The sequence below is a fragment of the Sebastes umbrosus genome, chromosome 9 (assembly GCF_015220745.1).
Source record: "Sebastes umbrosus isolate fSebUmb1 chromosome 9, fSebUmb1.pri, whole genome shotgun sequence".
NCBI lineage: Eukaryota > Metazoa > Chordata > Actinopteri > Perciformes > Sebastidae > Sebastes > Sebastes umbrosus.
The window spans coordinates 28,593,246-28,608,514 of record NC_051277.1 but is presented as its reverse complement, the minus strand read 5'-3'; the positions used below and the strand labels follow the sequence as shown (position 1 = coordinate 28,608,514).

The 15,269-nt window shown below is 41.7% G+C and overlaps 1 protein-coding gene across 1 annotated transcript; it reads right to left on the bottom strand.

Moving 5' to 3' along the window:
* Nucleotides 1-12,013: 12,013 nt before the first annotated feature.
* On the bottom strand, nucleotides 12,014-14,142 carry LOC119493946. The gene is made up of 2 exons (XM_037779468.1): nucleotides 14,049-14,142; nucleotides 12,014-13,903 (listed from the first exon to the last, which is right to left on the bottom strand). Exon 2 carries the CDS (start codon nucleotides 13,823-13,825, stop codon nucleotides 12,083-12,085), a length of 1,743 nt encoding a protein of 580 aa, XP_037635396.1. The 5' UTR covers nucleotides 13,826-13,903; nucleotides 14,049-14,142; the 3' UTR covers nucleotides 12,014-12,082.
* Between the last annotated feature and the right edge of the window lie 1,127 nt (nucleotides 14,143-15,269).

The window sequence follows — 15,269 nt, the reverse complement described above, 5'->3', positions numbered from 1 at the left end:
CCGTGACGGGCTTCTGCCAAGCACACACTCCACACACACTCCCACTGTCTCTATCTCGGGACTTTCTTTCTCTCCTGTTTCTCTCGCTAATCAAATGGGTTTCATTAAAATGACATGACAAGCGCTTATGTTACCAAAGCAAAGCAGTATCAATTGAGATTTGTATTATATTAATTATAGACAAGTGCAGATAACTAGTAATTTTGCATATCAGTAATAATATCAGTGCTGTCAGCAATTCAGCAATATTGTAGTCACTCTCTAATCTCCCTCGTGCTCTGAACCTCTTGCTTATTCTTTTCATTTCCTCTTATTATTAAATGGCCAACGCTCACCAGTGTTCAGTTAATTTCAATATGATTCAACACACTAGGATTTATTGGCTTGCAAAGCAGTGAGATAAACGATTGGAATAAACGTGTGTGCATCTCAATAGGATCTTTAATTTCATGCTAGTACGGAGCTCACATTGGAGCTAACACCGTCTCAGTGGCAGCTTTGTTCATTGTAATTGTGGTTAAACAGATACTGCACAAGTGCTTTCTAAAATAACTTCACATTCAGTGTGAGAGAGGCAGCTGGGTTTCTACATTGTATGTCTTCCTAGCTTACAAATCTGCCATTGCTACAGGACTCACCTGGGGTTGTTGGGAATCGGAGTCTGTGTGAATGCCGCAGCTGATGTTTTAGGTGTATATAAGTCACCTAGCTGCCATTTCGCACCAGTGGCCAACTGCAGTAGGCCTATGTGACCAAAAAAAATTCCCTGTAGACCAAAGAGCATTTGGCATTATAAAGGAGACATCAGTGAAACGGTTTTCAGGCAGTGTTGCGGCAGCTACTTTAAAACTTTAGCTAATGAAGCTACAAGCTATACCTGATCTACAGCAATAGGCTATTAAACTTCTAATGGATCCAGCAGCTTCAATGTTGACTCCATAGGAATGAATTGAATTTGCCATGATTAAATACCCCAATAGAAAGGAAATCGAGAATCTGATAGTTCAAAATGTAGGAAGCTATCATCAAAAAACAATCAAAGAAACACAGGACTTTCAACCAGGAGACAGGTGTTGTTGAGTTAATTTGAAGTTATGTTAGTGACGTTTGTAACATGTTTTCTGTATTAATGTTCCGTGGTTTACTTACGTAGGCTTATTTTACTGAGTTTACATTCTTAAGCCCAACCATGAGGATTTTCCTAAACCTAAGGGTTGTTGTCTAAACCTAACAGTGGCTGTTACCGTAGCTTTGTTGCCTACATAAGCCCAAAATGCATTATCATGACACGCAGAATGTCCTTAAATGTTCTGCTATTTATACGCCTTGCCATGAGATCAGGTTGCGTAGACAGTTGATTAAGTAATATAATTTAATCTTTTTTTTCAGTTATTAAAAGTATAATACGTAACCGTTGTTGGTTGCTGTTTGCAAACTCAACAAGTGAGTGAGCTATAGAGTGAATAAAGAGGGGGAGCGGCGTTAATGAGAACAAAGCAGTGAATCAGAGAAATCATTTTTTTTTATCAATTGTTTCATGGCGGTTATGTTCTAAAGCACAGATAAACACAACCAATACTGTGCATAACTCTGCACAACCCTATGGGAAGGTGCAGAGTTGCCAGATTTTGAATGAATACAGCCGAAGGGCAGGCTTCATCCTGTCCGCTGGCTGTGGCTCAGCGCTGCTCTCGGTCAAACTCATACTGACACTCAGAGAAACAGAGGAGCAGTGGGAACACCGTCTGGAGCACACGCACGTAAGAGCACACAACCTGTTCTCATCCAAGAAAAACAGCTTTGTATCTGACGGATTGTGCCTCAGTATCAGACGCCAAGGGGCGTGACAAAGCAGCGGTATTTGATGATCTGAACGGGCTGCACACCCTGCACACTGTTATTGGCTGTGGCCGTAAGGTAGTTTGCTGAAGCCCAGAACTGCACTGAATACAGCAAAATGAGAAGAAAAGAGAAAATGCAGGCAGAGGGCTGCAGGGTCTCTGTAGATACAGGCACCACCACACACTAGTGGGTCAGAAGTGATGATTGAGAAGGATTATTTTTGTATCAGTCTATATTGGTTTTTTTTTAGGAAAGTCTTGCATGTTATACCTTTAATAACAAGTGAGTTATTCATAACATTTTCCAAGTACTTCGCCCAACGCTGGTCACATCATTACCTGGTACAGGTACATTACCAACCATTGAAAGTATATTTATACATTATAATATAAATAACCATACAAATGAATACATAGATAATGTACAGTATTTATAAAATTATGAAATTATTCAATAGATCTTTTGACATCAGCTGATAATTATTATTATTCTTATTTAATTGGGCTTCTTTTTTTTAAACAATCATTATTTCCCCAATGAGCATTTTATTTGTGAATGCCAGATACTAGCTTTTGCTTAGGTATGAATGACCTGACAGCCAATCATAACTGGCTTTGCCATGTTTGTCACTGTTCTGGTAGAGTATCACAACACATGATCTGCAGTGGCACAGAGGCTTCGGAGTCATATGACGAGGCTGTATATTTGTACCCTTTGTTCCCTTATTGTGAGTTAATTTCCCGCATATGACTGAACTACAATAAATCACATTACACAGTCATTATATTTGGGGGATTTTTGTATAAAGTCGATTGCTTGTCTGAGTTATTGGCGGGAAAATGCATTTAGATGAGGAGAGCAGTGGGAAGCTCAACACGACTTAAAAGTAATGGGTGATAATATAAGTGTGCGATGGTGATAACTGTGCTGAAACTACAGCCAGACTGCTCATTTAAGTGTATATTTGATTGGTTTTCGGAAGGTAAAGTAACCCTGATTCTTTCTGGCAGATTTTTATTACCGGTGACAGTTTTAAGGAGGTAATCTTTAACCTGTGGCAGATTACATTATGAAATAACCTTCCCTACACTGTCACCATGCAATTATTCTTCAGTCTGTGTTGTGGAGATAGTAGAGAGCAGATCAGAGACTGGCAGAATGATAGAGACAGACTGACAGAGATAAGAGAAAGGGAGAGGGGGTAGAGACCCTCAGGGCAGGCGGCGGTCGGGGGTTCAAGCTCTGTCTTGAGATGGCATCATCAAAAAAAAAACTAAACATAATTTGATTTCACCATTAAACACACAGTGGAGTAAAAACAACATGGGAGACATGACACGAAATGAAACATATGCATCATTAATACTTGAGTAATTCAAAGCAGAGTGAGATGAGTGAGGCGAGAGCAGCTGCAGGGGCCCCGTGGGTCGGCCCAGGGGCAGAGCACTAGTCGAAGACAGGCTGGATATCTATCAGGACTGTGACGTGTTGGCGCGAAGGCGTTCCTCTCTTAATCTTCAGTTTGTTGTCATGTAATCTTACATGTCCGCAGCTCTGTGTCCTTGTTGCCGCCGAAGCAAATCGCTGCGCAGTGAAGTTCATCCCGTCTGACTTTGTTTATCTTCGCATGCAAATGATGCGACCTCCTCTGATAGCGTTCCAGCGCGAGCATAGATAAAATAAATCAGACACACCTCATGTAATTCAAATGTACTGAAGTAGTAGTAGTTCATTCCGTCAGATCTGCTCAGGAACCGGAGCACACTGGAGTATGAAGCACACGGTGTACTTCTTTTACTACTACTTTTAGTAGTACTTTTTTGTTGTTGTAGGTTTGTACAGATGAAGAAAAAGTCATTTCAGTAATGCAAGACATCATGCATCGTTATGGATTAATCCGATAATCGGTTAACTTCTGAAAATAGTGAGAAATATGACACTTTCGCACTGCTCGTTTTGTCCAACAAATAATTAGACATAAAAAACAAACAGACAAATATTAAATTATTAAAATAATTACTGGGAAAACAGCTCATGGAATGTTTTTTTATTTATGTCATCTTTGGAAAAACGACTTAATGACTGACTGGTTCTTTTTCTCCGGTGTGTGAAGTCTTGCAGATGCCATTAGGAGCTCTGGAGGACACGGGAGGACACAGATGCACATGATTTATTTCATATTAGCTTTTTCATGCTCTACTGTCAGGATATAGTGACAATTGTATACAAAAATAACATATTTTAATCATATTTCCTCCAATTCTACGCACTGCAGCTTTAAATATTAAACCTCATAGTTTAACTATCTTTTTATTGTCAGGAAACCACACCACCACCTGATAATAATGAGGTAATGATGGAGGGTTTCGCATTCCGTCAGGTTCAAATGGCCGAGTTTCGACAGACAAAACCCCAGTTAACTTTGCAAATAATCCACATCACCGCCCCGCCAGCTTTCAGCAGAGACCTTGGTTAGACCTCGGCGATGAGTGTACCATCCATTTGTCTGGCGCACTGCATCTCCCCCAGGAGAGCTATTTCATTATGCCGTTAGCTTCCTTATTTCCGCTTAAAACTACCTCTCGCACAACAATCAACTTGGAATGTCTCACAGGAACACGGCATGATCTGTGTGTGCGTGTGTGGCGGGGTATTCCCAAGAAAGGGGTGTTTCTCCACCTCAATGAGCAAGAATAATGAGTTGCTGGTCCATCGAGGGAGGAGGACAACTCTTATCATCTCGCTCTTCCCTCTCCTGCCATTATTTGCCAATTACCAGCATGTAAAATGTCTTATATGTACCATCCACCAGCAACCGCACACGTAATAGCTTTGTAATTTACTAATTCATTTTGAGGATTTGAGGTATTATTTGATGAGCTACTTCAGCTCAGTAATTGGAAAGCAGAGGGGGGAGGGAGAGTGCATTGGCAATGATTAGCCAATTAGTTAAATGATCAAGCCCGGCAAATCCCAAGCTCCTCCTGGTAAATGTGAATGTTCGTAAAGCGTTGGGCTGATATTAGTTGACGTTATTCTTTGATTTTGCACCTTGTTGCGGCAATCCAAGAGTGGTTCCTTGAATTATCTACTGTAAAAAAGGCATTAGCAGGAGTGCTGAAGGGAGGATTTCCATTACAGTTGGGATTGGCTCCACTGTCAAGGCAACTTTCATTATCTTTTTGAGAGGTTTGCGTCGGAAAAAATATCCTCTGGCACTGCCATGATTTTTCAAAGAGTATGTTCTGCTTTCTGCCTGCATAGATAAATAAAACAGAAATTCAAATGAAACTTTGATACTGTAGGTTGTATTAGGTTTGTGGTAAGGGATCCAGACCATTTGCACCACAATGTACCCTGAAGCTTTTTCCCATTCTTATTCCAAATTCATTTATATATGGCCTGTTTAACTATACTTGTCTTTGTTTAAAACCAACACATTCTCACCCCAGTGATTCAAATACTACAGCTTGGTCCGTGGCCCTAAACTTCAAACTATGACGCTCTACGTACCCATCTAGCGTCAATTTTGCATGTGTCAGGAACGGCGTGTCGATATATGCTCGTTACATGCATAGTGTCTTTTCAAAATAAACTTCCATCTTCACAGGAAGTCAGGTTTAGGCCGCAAGGCCACTTAGGTAGGGTTAGGAAAACAACGTGGTTGACGTTAACTTCAGGTGACTACCAAATGGCTAGCGACTCGTGATTACCGACTGACGTGACAAAATGTCATCGTTCACTTTTAGTTTCAGAAGGACACGAACAGCGGTCTCCCGGGAGTAAGTCCTGTGTTTGTTTGACCCTATATGGACAGATATCTCGCAATGCATACTACATCAATTGCTCTGACCGTGCATCCTTGGGAATGATTACTTTGGATCTCAATTAAACTTTTAAAAATATGACTTTCCAATATATATGAATATATGACGATATATGAATATAACAACACAACCTCATACCTAAACAACAGAATAGGTTCTTTTCCAATGACTCCCAAAATAACATATATGACTGTTGGAGAGTACCTGCTACAGGGTCACAGTTTAAAACATGTGGTTAACCTAACTTCGGGGAGGACAGTCTGGAATATAATCCAGGCAGCAAATGCATTTGGCAAAACCACATAATAGTGTATAAAGGTAAGCTTTAGGAGACAGGGTTGGCCTATGGGAACTCGTCAGGTATGATGATGCACTGCACAGTGTAAAGTTCCTTTTACATAATGTTTATGTAGTCACACAGATATTCTGGGCCGTGATAACTTTATCACAATGCATCTTGTGGTGAAACTCATGGTGGGTGTATGGTGTATGGTGTTACGCTGTGATGCAATTCAGAGACACTGCAGAATGCATGCTTTTGATTGTCATAGTCCAAGACAACAGATTGTGAAACTGTTTTTCAGCACAACATGTTTGTCTGAGTTAATTTCCTCTTCCTCATCACTGGTAGGATTTCCTTGATTTGGACTCTTTTTGTTCTTGTTTTTCACTTTTCTTTCACCTACCCTCCCCGTCTAAAGCTTGTCATGTGGTGAAACACTAGCTTGTCATTTGTTGATGCATTAGAAGTGCTTGGTTTGTTGCAAGAGATCTCCTTGTTAATGCAAATACAGCCGAATGGTTATCATGAAAATGAGATTGAAATTCGGATTTTAATAAGATTCATCTTGAGGAGACTGGTGAAACGGCTCCTAATCTCATCACAAAAGATGAGTTGTGCACCACAGCAGCTGTTATATTGGAATCATTTGTCTCTCCCTCTGCTTTATGAAGCATTCATTTTTTGCAGTAAACAGGGTCAGCGCTGTCTCTGGTGATAATCTAAATATCAGACCCGCTTTGATTTGTTGCACCATTTACATCATGCGAGAAAAGGGCCGTCAATACAACTTGTTAAAAGCAGTGACTGGGAGGAATTCAAGCCTTGACATTCATTTAATGTTGTCAATACGGCCTTATCGATTTTCTTCCTGCAGACTTTGGTAGCTCCTGAGCAGCTGCTTCACACTTTGAGTGGTAATCCATGAGATCTCTGTGTGTCTCTGTTTGAGTGTTTTTAGCAACAAGAAACAACAAAATACAATACAAAAAAAAAAACATATTACAAAAGCAAACAGTCAGGGATGAAAAAGGAGGAGGTGAAAGGCTGCATGGGGGTCCCTGAGGCACGGCAGACAAAAGTCAGTGGGCCACGACCCCTCGCAGAGGAGGGCACCCCGGGACATAGCAGGGAGGAGCATGCTGGAGCATTAGCCGGTACAGGGCAACTTCCAGAGCCACAGGAGAGAGTGTGCCCACACCGCAGTCCAGGAAGTAATCCTCTCTGTGCAGGTGGAGGGCAGCAGTTCAGCCACAGAGGCCCAGACTAATCGTGCCACTTGAAGACCATCCACAGAGGCTTCACCCACATAGGCCCCAGAATAATGAAGGTCCTGGGTAGGTGGGGGCTGGGGGAGGGAGGGAGGGGTAAATGTGCAGCAGGAAGCTTCAGAGAGAACAAGGGGAAGGTGAAAACAAGAAAAGTACAGTGTGAGATTGTATCAATACCAAGTTTAGGACAATATGACAATACAGATCGTCAAACTAATGATAGCAAAGATATGTATTACTGCAAGTAGCAGTAATGTCATTGGGCTCCATTGTGGAAATTTGGGAAAAATGGGGAAAAAAGCAATTTAAAAGTTTTATCATTTGTTCAGAATTTGGGCTGTAAAGGTCTATAACTTTGAGATATTGCGCTAACAATATCTGATAACAGACAGACAGGCTGGCAAATACTCGTTAGTTGGGATGGTTAGGTTTAGGCATGAGGAGTGAGATTGGTTAGGGTTAGGGTAAGAATATCAGGGTAAACCAATCAGAGGCAGAGTACGGTACTGCTGATTAACGGTATTAAGCAAGCCGGCTAATTTGGTGAGCTATTGTGGCTGGCAGTGTTGCTAACTGAAGGACTTTCTCACAAGAGTTTGGGATTTTTAAGCCCCTTTTAGGCTACGTGCAGACTGCAGGCAAAAGTGGCTCAAATCTGATTTGTATGGTGCATATGTGACTCGGATTGTTTTGTTTTTTTTTTGTTTTTCATAACAGTGTGAACAGCACAAGTCAAATGGAAGACTTTTTGCGATGTGACCTCAGTCTAAACAGTCATATCGGAATACATGCCACTTTTACATCTCTCACACACACCTCCGTACAGAAGTAGCAGCCATTGTTCCACAATAAGACATCATTTTCAGCCGTTCAGCTGGGAAAAGTGTTCTAGTGGTGGAGCATCGTAAAACACACTTCATTCAAACTTGACAGAAACATTCTTGGTTTGTCTTTCCACTGTTCCAACAGTCACCAACTCTGGTTTGGTCGAAATAAACCCTTAGTAAAACCTGTTAGAGAAACAAATTAGTAATAGCAGCACAGCAGTGTTATTTCACAAAGGTAATGTTTGATTTGTAGAGAAGGTGTGTTTATTATTCTCCCCATAATGCTATTAAATATACATCAATTTACATATAGACCTAAGGGCAGACTAGTAATTCATGCACACAAATGTCAAATATTGGCTTTGATATGACATCGTATAAAAGCTTCACAACCAATGGATATTGTAGAATATTTGCAAGAATTATGATGTGATATTCATGCAGGAACTTATACTACATTTTCACTTTTTTAAAAGGTCACAGACTTCAAAAGTTACAACTGAACTACTTCCTAAAAAAGAGGCTATTTGACAGAGGCCTCGGGAGGCTCTACGACTAGGAGGTGAGTGTTTGTTTTGATTAGAAAGTCTCTACATTCTCACCTCAGTTATCATTAAAAGAACTGCCATTCAAGAGATTTGTATAGTTCATCCTGCTCACTAAATGGTTAAGTGCAACGCATTGTAGAAAACTGCAACCAAATATGGGGAACGGGAAGGATCAAAAGTTCACTGAAGATATTCATAAATTACAATTTTAAAAATAATATTATTAATTAAATATTTAACAACTTGTCCATAAATAATACAAATGTCTGAGAAGTTAGGGGATCACCGAATTCATCAGGATGTGGGGACCATGGATGTCTGTACAAAATTCCAAACTATCCAACAGTTGACAGATATTTAAGTCTGGACCAAAGTGGTGGGCTGCTCGGCCGACATCTCTAGGTTCAAACTGATAGCTAGCTAAGAAAAACCCTACTCTGACTTTCACTTAGAACATCTGCAGCTCTAACACTCGGGACACCTAGCCCACATGAGCAGTGGGTGACGGCTGCTTCGCTGAACTGCTGCATTTCTCGCGCGTGTGGTGTTCACACCGGCAGTATTTCTGCTGCTGCTGCCAGCCCTTTCTCTCTACATAGAATTTGCCTTTTATAATGGACATTTAATTTCATTATAAATGTAATTTAAATTTATTTTAGACAGAAAAAGGTTAAGAAACGTGTGCTCATTTGTGAATAATAGTAATACACCACAATTAATACCCCGTACTTCATTCATTCATGGAGCCTCATAAGTCACTGCATTTTCTAAAACACTGTCGTGTAAATATTTCAGAATAAAAGCCCTGTGTTGATAAATGAAGGAATTCTGTCCACATAAAAAAAAAAGGCTTGATGGTTTTTATTTTGAAATGGAAGCAGGAAGTGTTGATGTAAAAATAATCTTTACTTTTTTCATGTCTATGAATCATATTCATATCATATCATATTCTACAAATATGGATATAATCATAATGTTGCTGCTGTGATGTCAATATACTGTCAAAAGAAACATTTTCACCGTCTGTTGTTGCTGTGAACCGCTCGCGGTAAAAATAGGCGAGACCTGGAATGTCTAGAAGAGACACAGCTGACATGCAGCTGAGTCGCGCTGTGCACGTAGGCAGTGTGGCTGCTTTGACCTGTTAACATGGACGCCGAAATAAAAAAACAACAGGTAACCCACGCGCTGCTGACATTCCCTGTGTGTCCTGGCCGTAACACTCAGTGCCTATAGGTGGCACAAATAACCTTTCATGTCTGGCGATAACACATTCAGCATTTCTACATCTACAGATCTAAAACGCTGCTGCTTTTAATTTTCTTTCCAACCTGATCTCATGGGAAGGCTTATACGCCCGACATTCTAAAGACATTCTGCGTGTCATGATGATGCCTTTTTAAGATTTTTGTGTGTCATTTAACGCCACGTCAAAACTTGATTAACTTCCGTTACTTTTGGATGACCTCTATACCAAATATGCAAATAAAGATGAGAGAAAAGAAAAATGATGAAATTTGGCCATTGTTTTGAATGTAAAGCAGAAAAAGGGGAACAACTTTACCGTGCAAGTTGTGCCTTCCAGTTGTAAGAAATGCTGTCATCATTCACGGACTCAAATCATTTGTCACATTAGTGTTCCCGGATTTGAACTTGGAGAAGCGGCAGTACCCATAAATTCAATTAAATTAACCCAGTTTGTCCTGTATTATGTTTGCTGGACCATAAATTTGAAGCGGTTCGCTCATTTCCTACGAACCGTCTTTTCATGCTGGGATGCCTCCCGGCAAAAAAAAGAAGAATCTGGATGAACTGGAAAATGTAGAAGCAAACCATCCTGCTTTGTGATAACTCGCACTCTACTGTGATGTCGTTCCCCTTTTCTGCTTTACATAATACATAATGGCGAAAAACATTAGAGGCCATTGTGTGAGACTCATGAGATATTGTAATGTGTGCACATCTGCATGGTAGTATGTCATTCTTTATTTTAAGATCCTGCTAGTAATCCCCTTTTTTACTAAATGTTTCTGTAATCTGATTACCTCTTTTGTTTCTGTAATATTTTTTTTTTTTTGTATCCTAATTACGTACCGCCGTTCCCTGTATTCCGTCACTCCCCAAGCCTGCAGGTCTGAAACTAACAGCTCTGTAGTCAGATGATATTGAGTCCAGTTCCAGGTGCTTCACACAACACTGTGTACTCAAAACAAAAACTGCTAAATTTCAAATTTGTTTCCCATACCAACAAAAAGAATGGACCCTAAAAGTACTAACTAATATGACTGATGCCTACTTTTCCAGCTGCTGTTCTGCAGCCAATCTAACCTGACCTTTGACCTCCATACAGAGAGGAAAACAGACAGTATCTCAGTAGTTCCCCCGTAGAAATCTCAATGGAATACACATGCACGCACACACACACACACACTCACACACACACACACACACACACACACACACACACACGCACACACACTCACACGCACACGCACACACAAACATGAACACACACACATGAACACTACACAGAAATGTGCACACACACATGCGCACTACTCACACACACGTGCTCCCACCCTGAGTGATGGAGATGCTTTCCAGCTCTCTCACAGTCACTTGTTGACCTGGTAAACTCACCTGAACCTGTTTGCAGAATGTGGACAGCCGTGGTGTCCCCCACATTTATAGACTTATTGAATGAACTAATGTATGAGTTATCTTTACACTTAAAAACACATGTCCACTTAAAGTAACCAAATTTATTGTCATTGAATAAGAGTGCATTTATGTTTCTAGTAAAACAATACACCATCATTGTGATATGTCTTGATACACCTTACAGTGAAGGTGTCAGTAAATAAATATATAAACATAATAAATAAGGTTTAATGATCTTTAATTACAACAGTTCTGATCGGTCAGGAATAGACGTGGTTTTAAATATTAATAGCTATTTCCAGACTGTGTGAGCTAATACAGACAAGAAGCCTGATTCTCCTTTACAATAATTCTCTACATGTTTACAGTCAGGCAGGTAAACTCATTAAAATTAGCAATAATTAAGATTAGTGTATATGATGGAAGAGACTTTGTACTTCATTTTTGCACTTTATAAAAATTCACTGAATCAGCAGAACTTCAGTCTGAGTTGAATATTTACAGCAAATGATGAGAGAAATGAGCAGAAATTAATTCATATTATTTATTTATATTATTATTTATTGTATTTAATTAGATGTTCATTATTATGGACTGATTGTGGGAGAACTGGATCACCCAGATCGAACCCGTGCATAACACAACAGTAGACAACACTGACTACTGAGGTGGCGCTGAGAGCTCAAGCCCTCGCATTCATTCAGAAGGAAAAAGTCAATTTTTCCTTCAAGATGAATGACACATTGAAGACATTTTTTATATATATATATAAAATATATATATGTGGGATAAACCGGAGCCCCCGGAGAAAACCCCATAAACCACCTTAACGCCTCGTCACGGCGGCAAGCATAGAAGAGAAGAACCTGCACATGCAGGACCTCTGTCTCGGTGGTGCCATCAGGTGATCTTTGACGGTGGAGGCGATACGCTCTCCAAGTGCCGGTTTACCCCCTTTCAAGGACACCAGCACCCACATCGCATTGCCCCACGTCTTAATCAGGTCCCGGTAAATTGCCTTTTCGAGGTTTTCCCATGTTTCCGAGCTGGAATCGAAATCGAGACCCTCGACTTCGGCCCACGTTTGTTCAAAAAGGCGCTGGATGATGTCCTGGACGTTTGAAAGGGTCCAGGTTACTTTTGCCTTCTTGAAGATCCGCGTGACCAACCTCTCCAAGAGCACCTCGACGCAGTTTTTCTTTTGTTCGTTCCGCGCTCGCCGTGCAGAGTCATCACGACTCTTCATCACGGATACCGGGGCAGGTGGTGCAGCGATTGCCAAAGGTTTCTTGGCCCTGGGCTTAGTCCCCAGTATGGCGTGTCTCATATTGTCGACGAGGTCGTCGGACTGAAAGATTTGCCACCATCTGGCCAGACACAGGAAACCGAGCACCTTCCGCTGCAAGTCGGCGCGCATGTTGGCACGTATCACCGGCTCGGGGATGATCTCTGGCCCGTGTAGGATGTGTGTGTAGAGGATATCACTTAGGACCTTTGTGAACTCCAAGACTCGACCGGGGGGAATGTTTATGAGTGGAGTGCCGAGTCCCAGAAGATCGCGGTTTTCTGGTTGTTTCATCAGATCGTTAATCTTCTTTGTGAGACACTTTGCCAACTCCCGGCTGTGAACTTTGGAGCTCCGGTTGAATCTTTTCCTCATCTGTGCCACGATGCGATGGATGCACGTTTTGGCAAAGCACTTAGCCAAAAGCTTCTTAATTTTGCTTTTGATGCTTTTCTTGGAGCGTTTGCTCTTCTGTGCTGACGGAGTCGGTCTTGCAGCATCTTCGGCGATACTCCGAGCGATTTCTTCCGCGACGTCTTCAATCTCCCGAGAGTTTTGAGACTGCAGCAGCGTGTACTCGGAGTCCGGCACGTCAACCAAGAGAGGTTCGGTGATGTCGTTCAACTGCTTCTTGATGATGATTGTGACATTCATGATGTCTTTCATCTCAATCACGACGTCCGACGAAGGCGTCGCCGCATGGCGGTCTTCGATGTCTGAGGGTTCCGGTTCCACATCTGATTGTTCGGAGATGGTCCTCTGCTTGCGCGGTCGAGGCGAGAACACCGACTTCATCTTGCCGATGAACGCCTGGCACATTTTGCAGGCATGCAGAATCATGCTGTTGAGTCTGCTGGGAGGAGTGAGGCGCTGAACTATGCCCTCGGGGCTGGAGAGGGCACTTCGGACGCTCTCCGAAACCTCTGCAGAGATCAATGTCGTCAAGCTTTTGGAGCTCGGACACTGAACCGAGACGTCGACGCCCAGAGCTTCGGCAAAACCCTGAGAGATTGTGTCGCCCAGATTGATTTGGACGTCGTCCTCAGACGCCAGGGTCCTGCTCCCGAGAGATTTCAGGAAAGCTTTTGTCAAGGCCGCTGTGATGTCCAACAGCAACTCTCCCATCATGGTCATGGTGGCGTCGTCGGGGCTGCCGGATTTCAAAAATCCCCACTGATCCGCCGTCATCCCCTTAAAGAAGGAGTTGAGCAGCTTGGAAACAACGCGACAGACGTTGAACTCGGGCATGATGGCTTCTGGCTGGGAAGTTCTTGATGATACCATAATGCTGATTTACGGTCAATTCTTGTCGATGCTTCGTGGTTTTTGGAGAGAAATTCACTGCTTCTCTCAGTAGATAGTCTGATGAGTGAAAATAATCGTTAGTTGCAGCCCTAATTATTATTAACTAACATATAAGCTGCATTTAAATGTTGAGGCTCATTTTAACTGCTTCATATACTGTTGGGAGGTTTAATCTAAAGCAATGCATTCATCAAATTCATACCTCTTTCTCTTGAGACAACTGCTTCTCTCAGTCGATGTGTTTCGTCTGATCGAGTCTTCAGATTCAACTACAGTTATGTCATTCTGGGACTCTCTCCTGAATGTCACTCCTTTATGATGTCACTGCTCCTTTAAGATGTCACAACTGATGTCACCACTCCTTTAATTCATCAGTGTTCTATCTGGTGATGTCACCATGCAGTGATGATGTCACCACTGCTGTGATGTCACCACTGCTGTGATGTCACCCAAACACCCAAACACACACCTGCACACACACGTGCACACTGAACACACACACACACACGCACACACACGCACACACACACACACACACACACACACATACACAACCCCCCCAGTCATGAACTCATATGAAATCCCTCTCTCATGTTAACAAACCCTCTGCATCCCACTGACAGTCCTAACAGGATTTGAAAATGGGTTTGCTCTTGGTAATGAAATGTACATAGCGGCAGCTTGTGTTGCCCAGGGCAGCTTCAAACATGTCAACAAGGATGTTTTGGAGTACAGTTTCTCTCTCTGTAAGTAGGTTAGGTCCATATGTTTCCACACCATTACTGTGAATGCGAGTGCAGCGCTTGTTCCAAACACATTAACTTGTTTACACCTGAGCACTTTTAATGACCGAAGGAGATAATAAACTCAAATATCAAGAATTTGAAATGTAGGCTTCTCAACCAGCTTAATATTTTACCAACAGCACAAGAAAACAATATTATATGGAAACATTCCCATTGTTTTATTTATGCGAGCAGATATAAATATGTAGAGTTCAATATATTCCTGACATTTTTCAGTTGTTTTTTTTGTGAATTTTTATTTTTGGCTAGATGGAATCAACTCAGGAAGGCTAGTTGTGATATAACGCCCTGCTAGCATGCTTTTCTTTCCTTTTTAAACACTAACCATGTCCCTTGCTCGTGAACATATCTGTAATTTTGCAGCATTTAGCTGCAGGGCTTCTCTCCTTTTAATGCTCTCCTTCTCAGCTCCAACTTTTTCCACTTCCTCTCATTCTCTCATTCTCGTGTGCCGTCCATGTTTTCTCCACACTGCTCAGCCACGTGCACTCCACACACTGACAGAACATTGTGTCCATGCATGCGACCCATCACATGTGATAACAGGCAGAGATCATACTACCAGGTTAAAGGCGCTTAGCTTTTCGATTTGATTTAACCATTTTAATTTTTTGCAT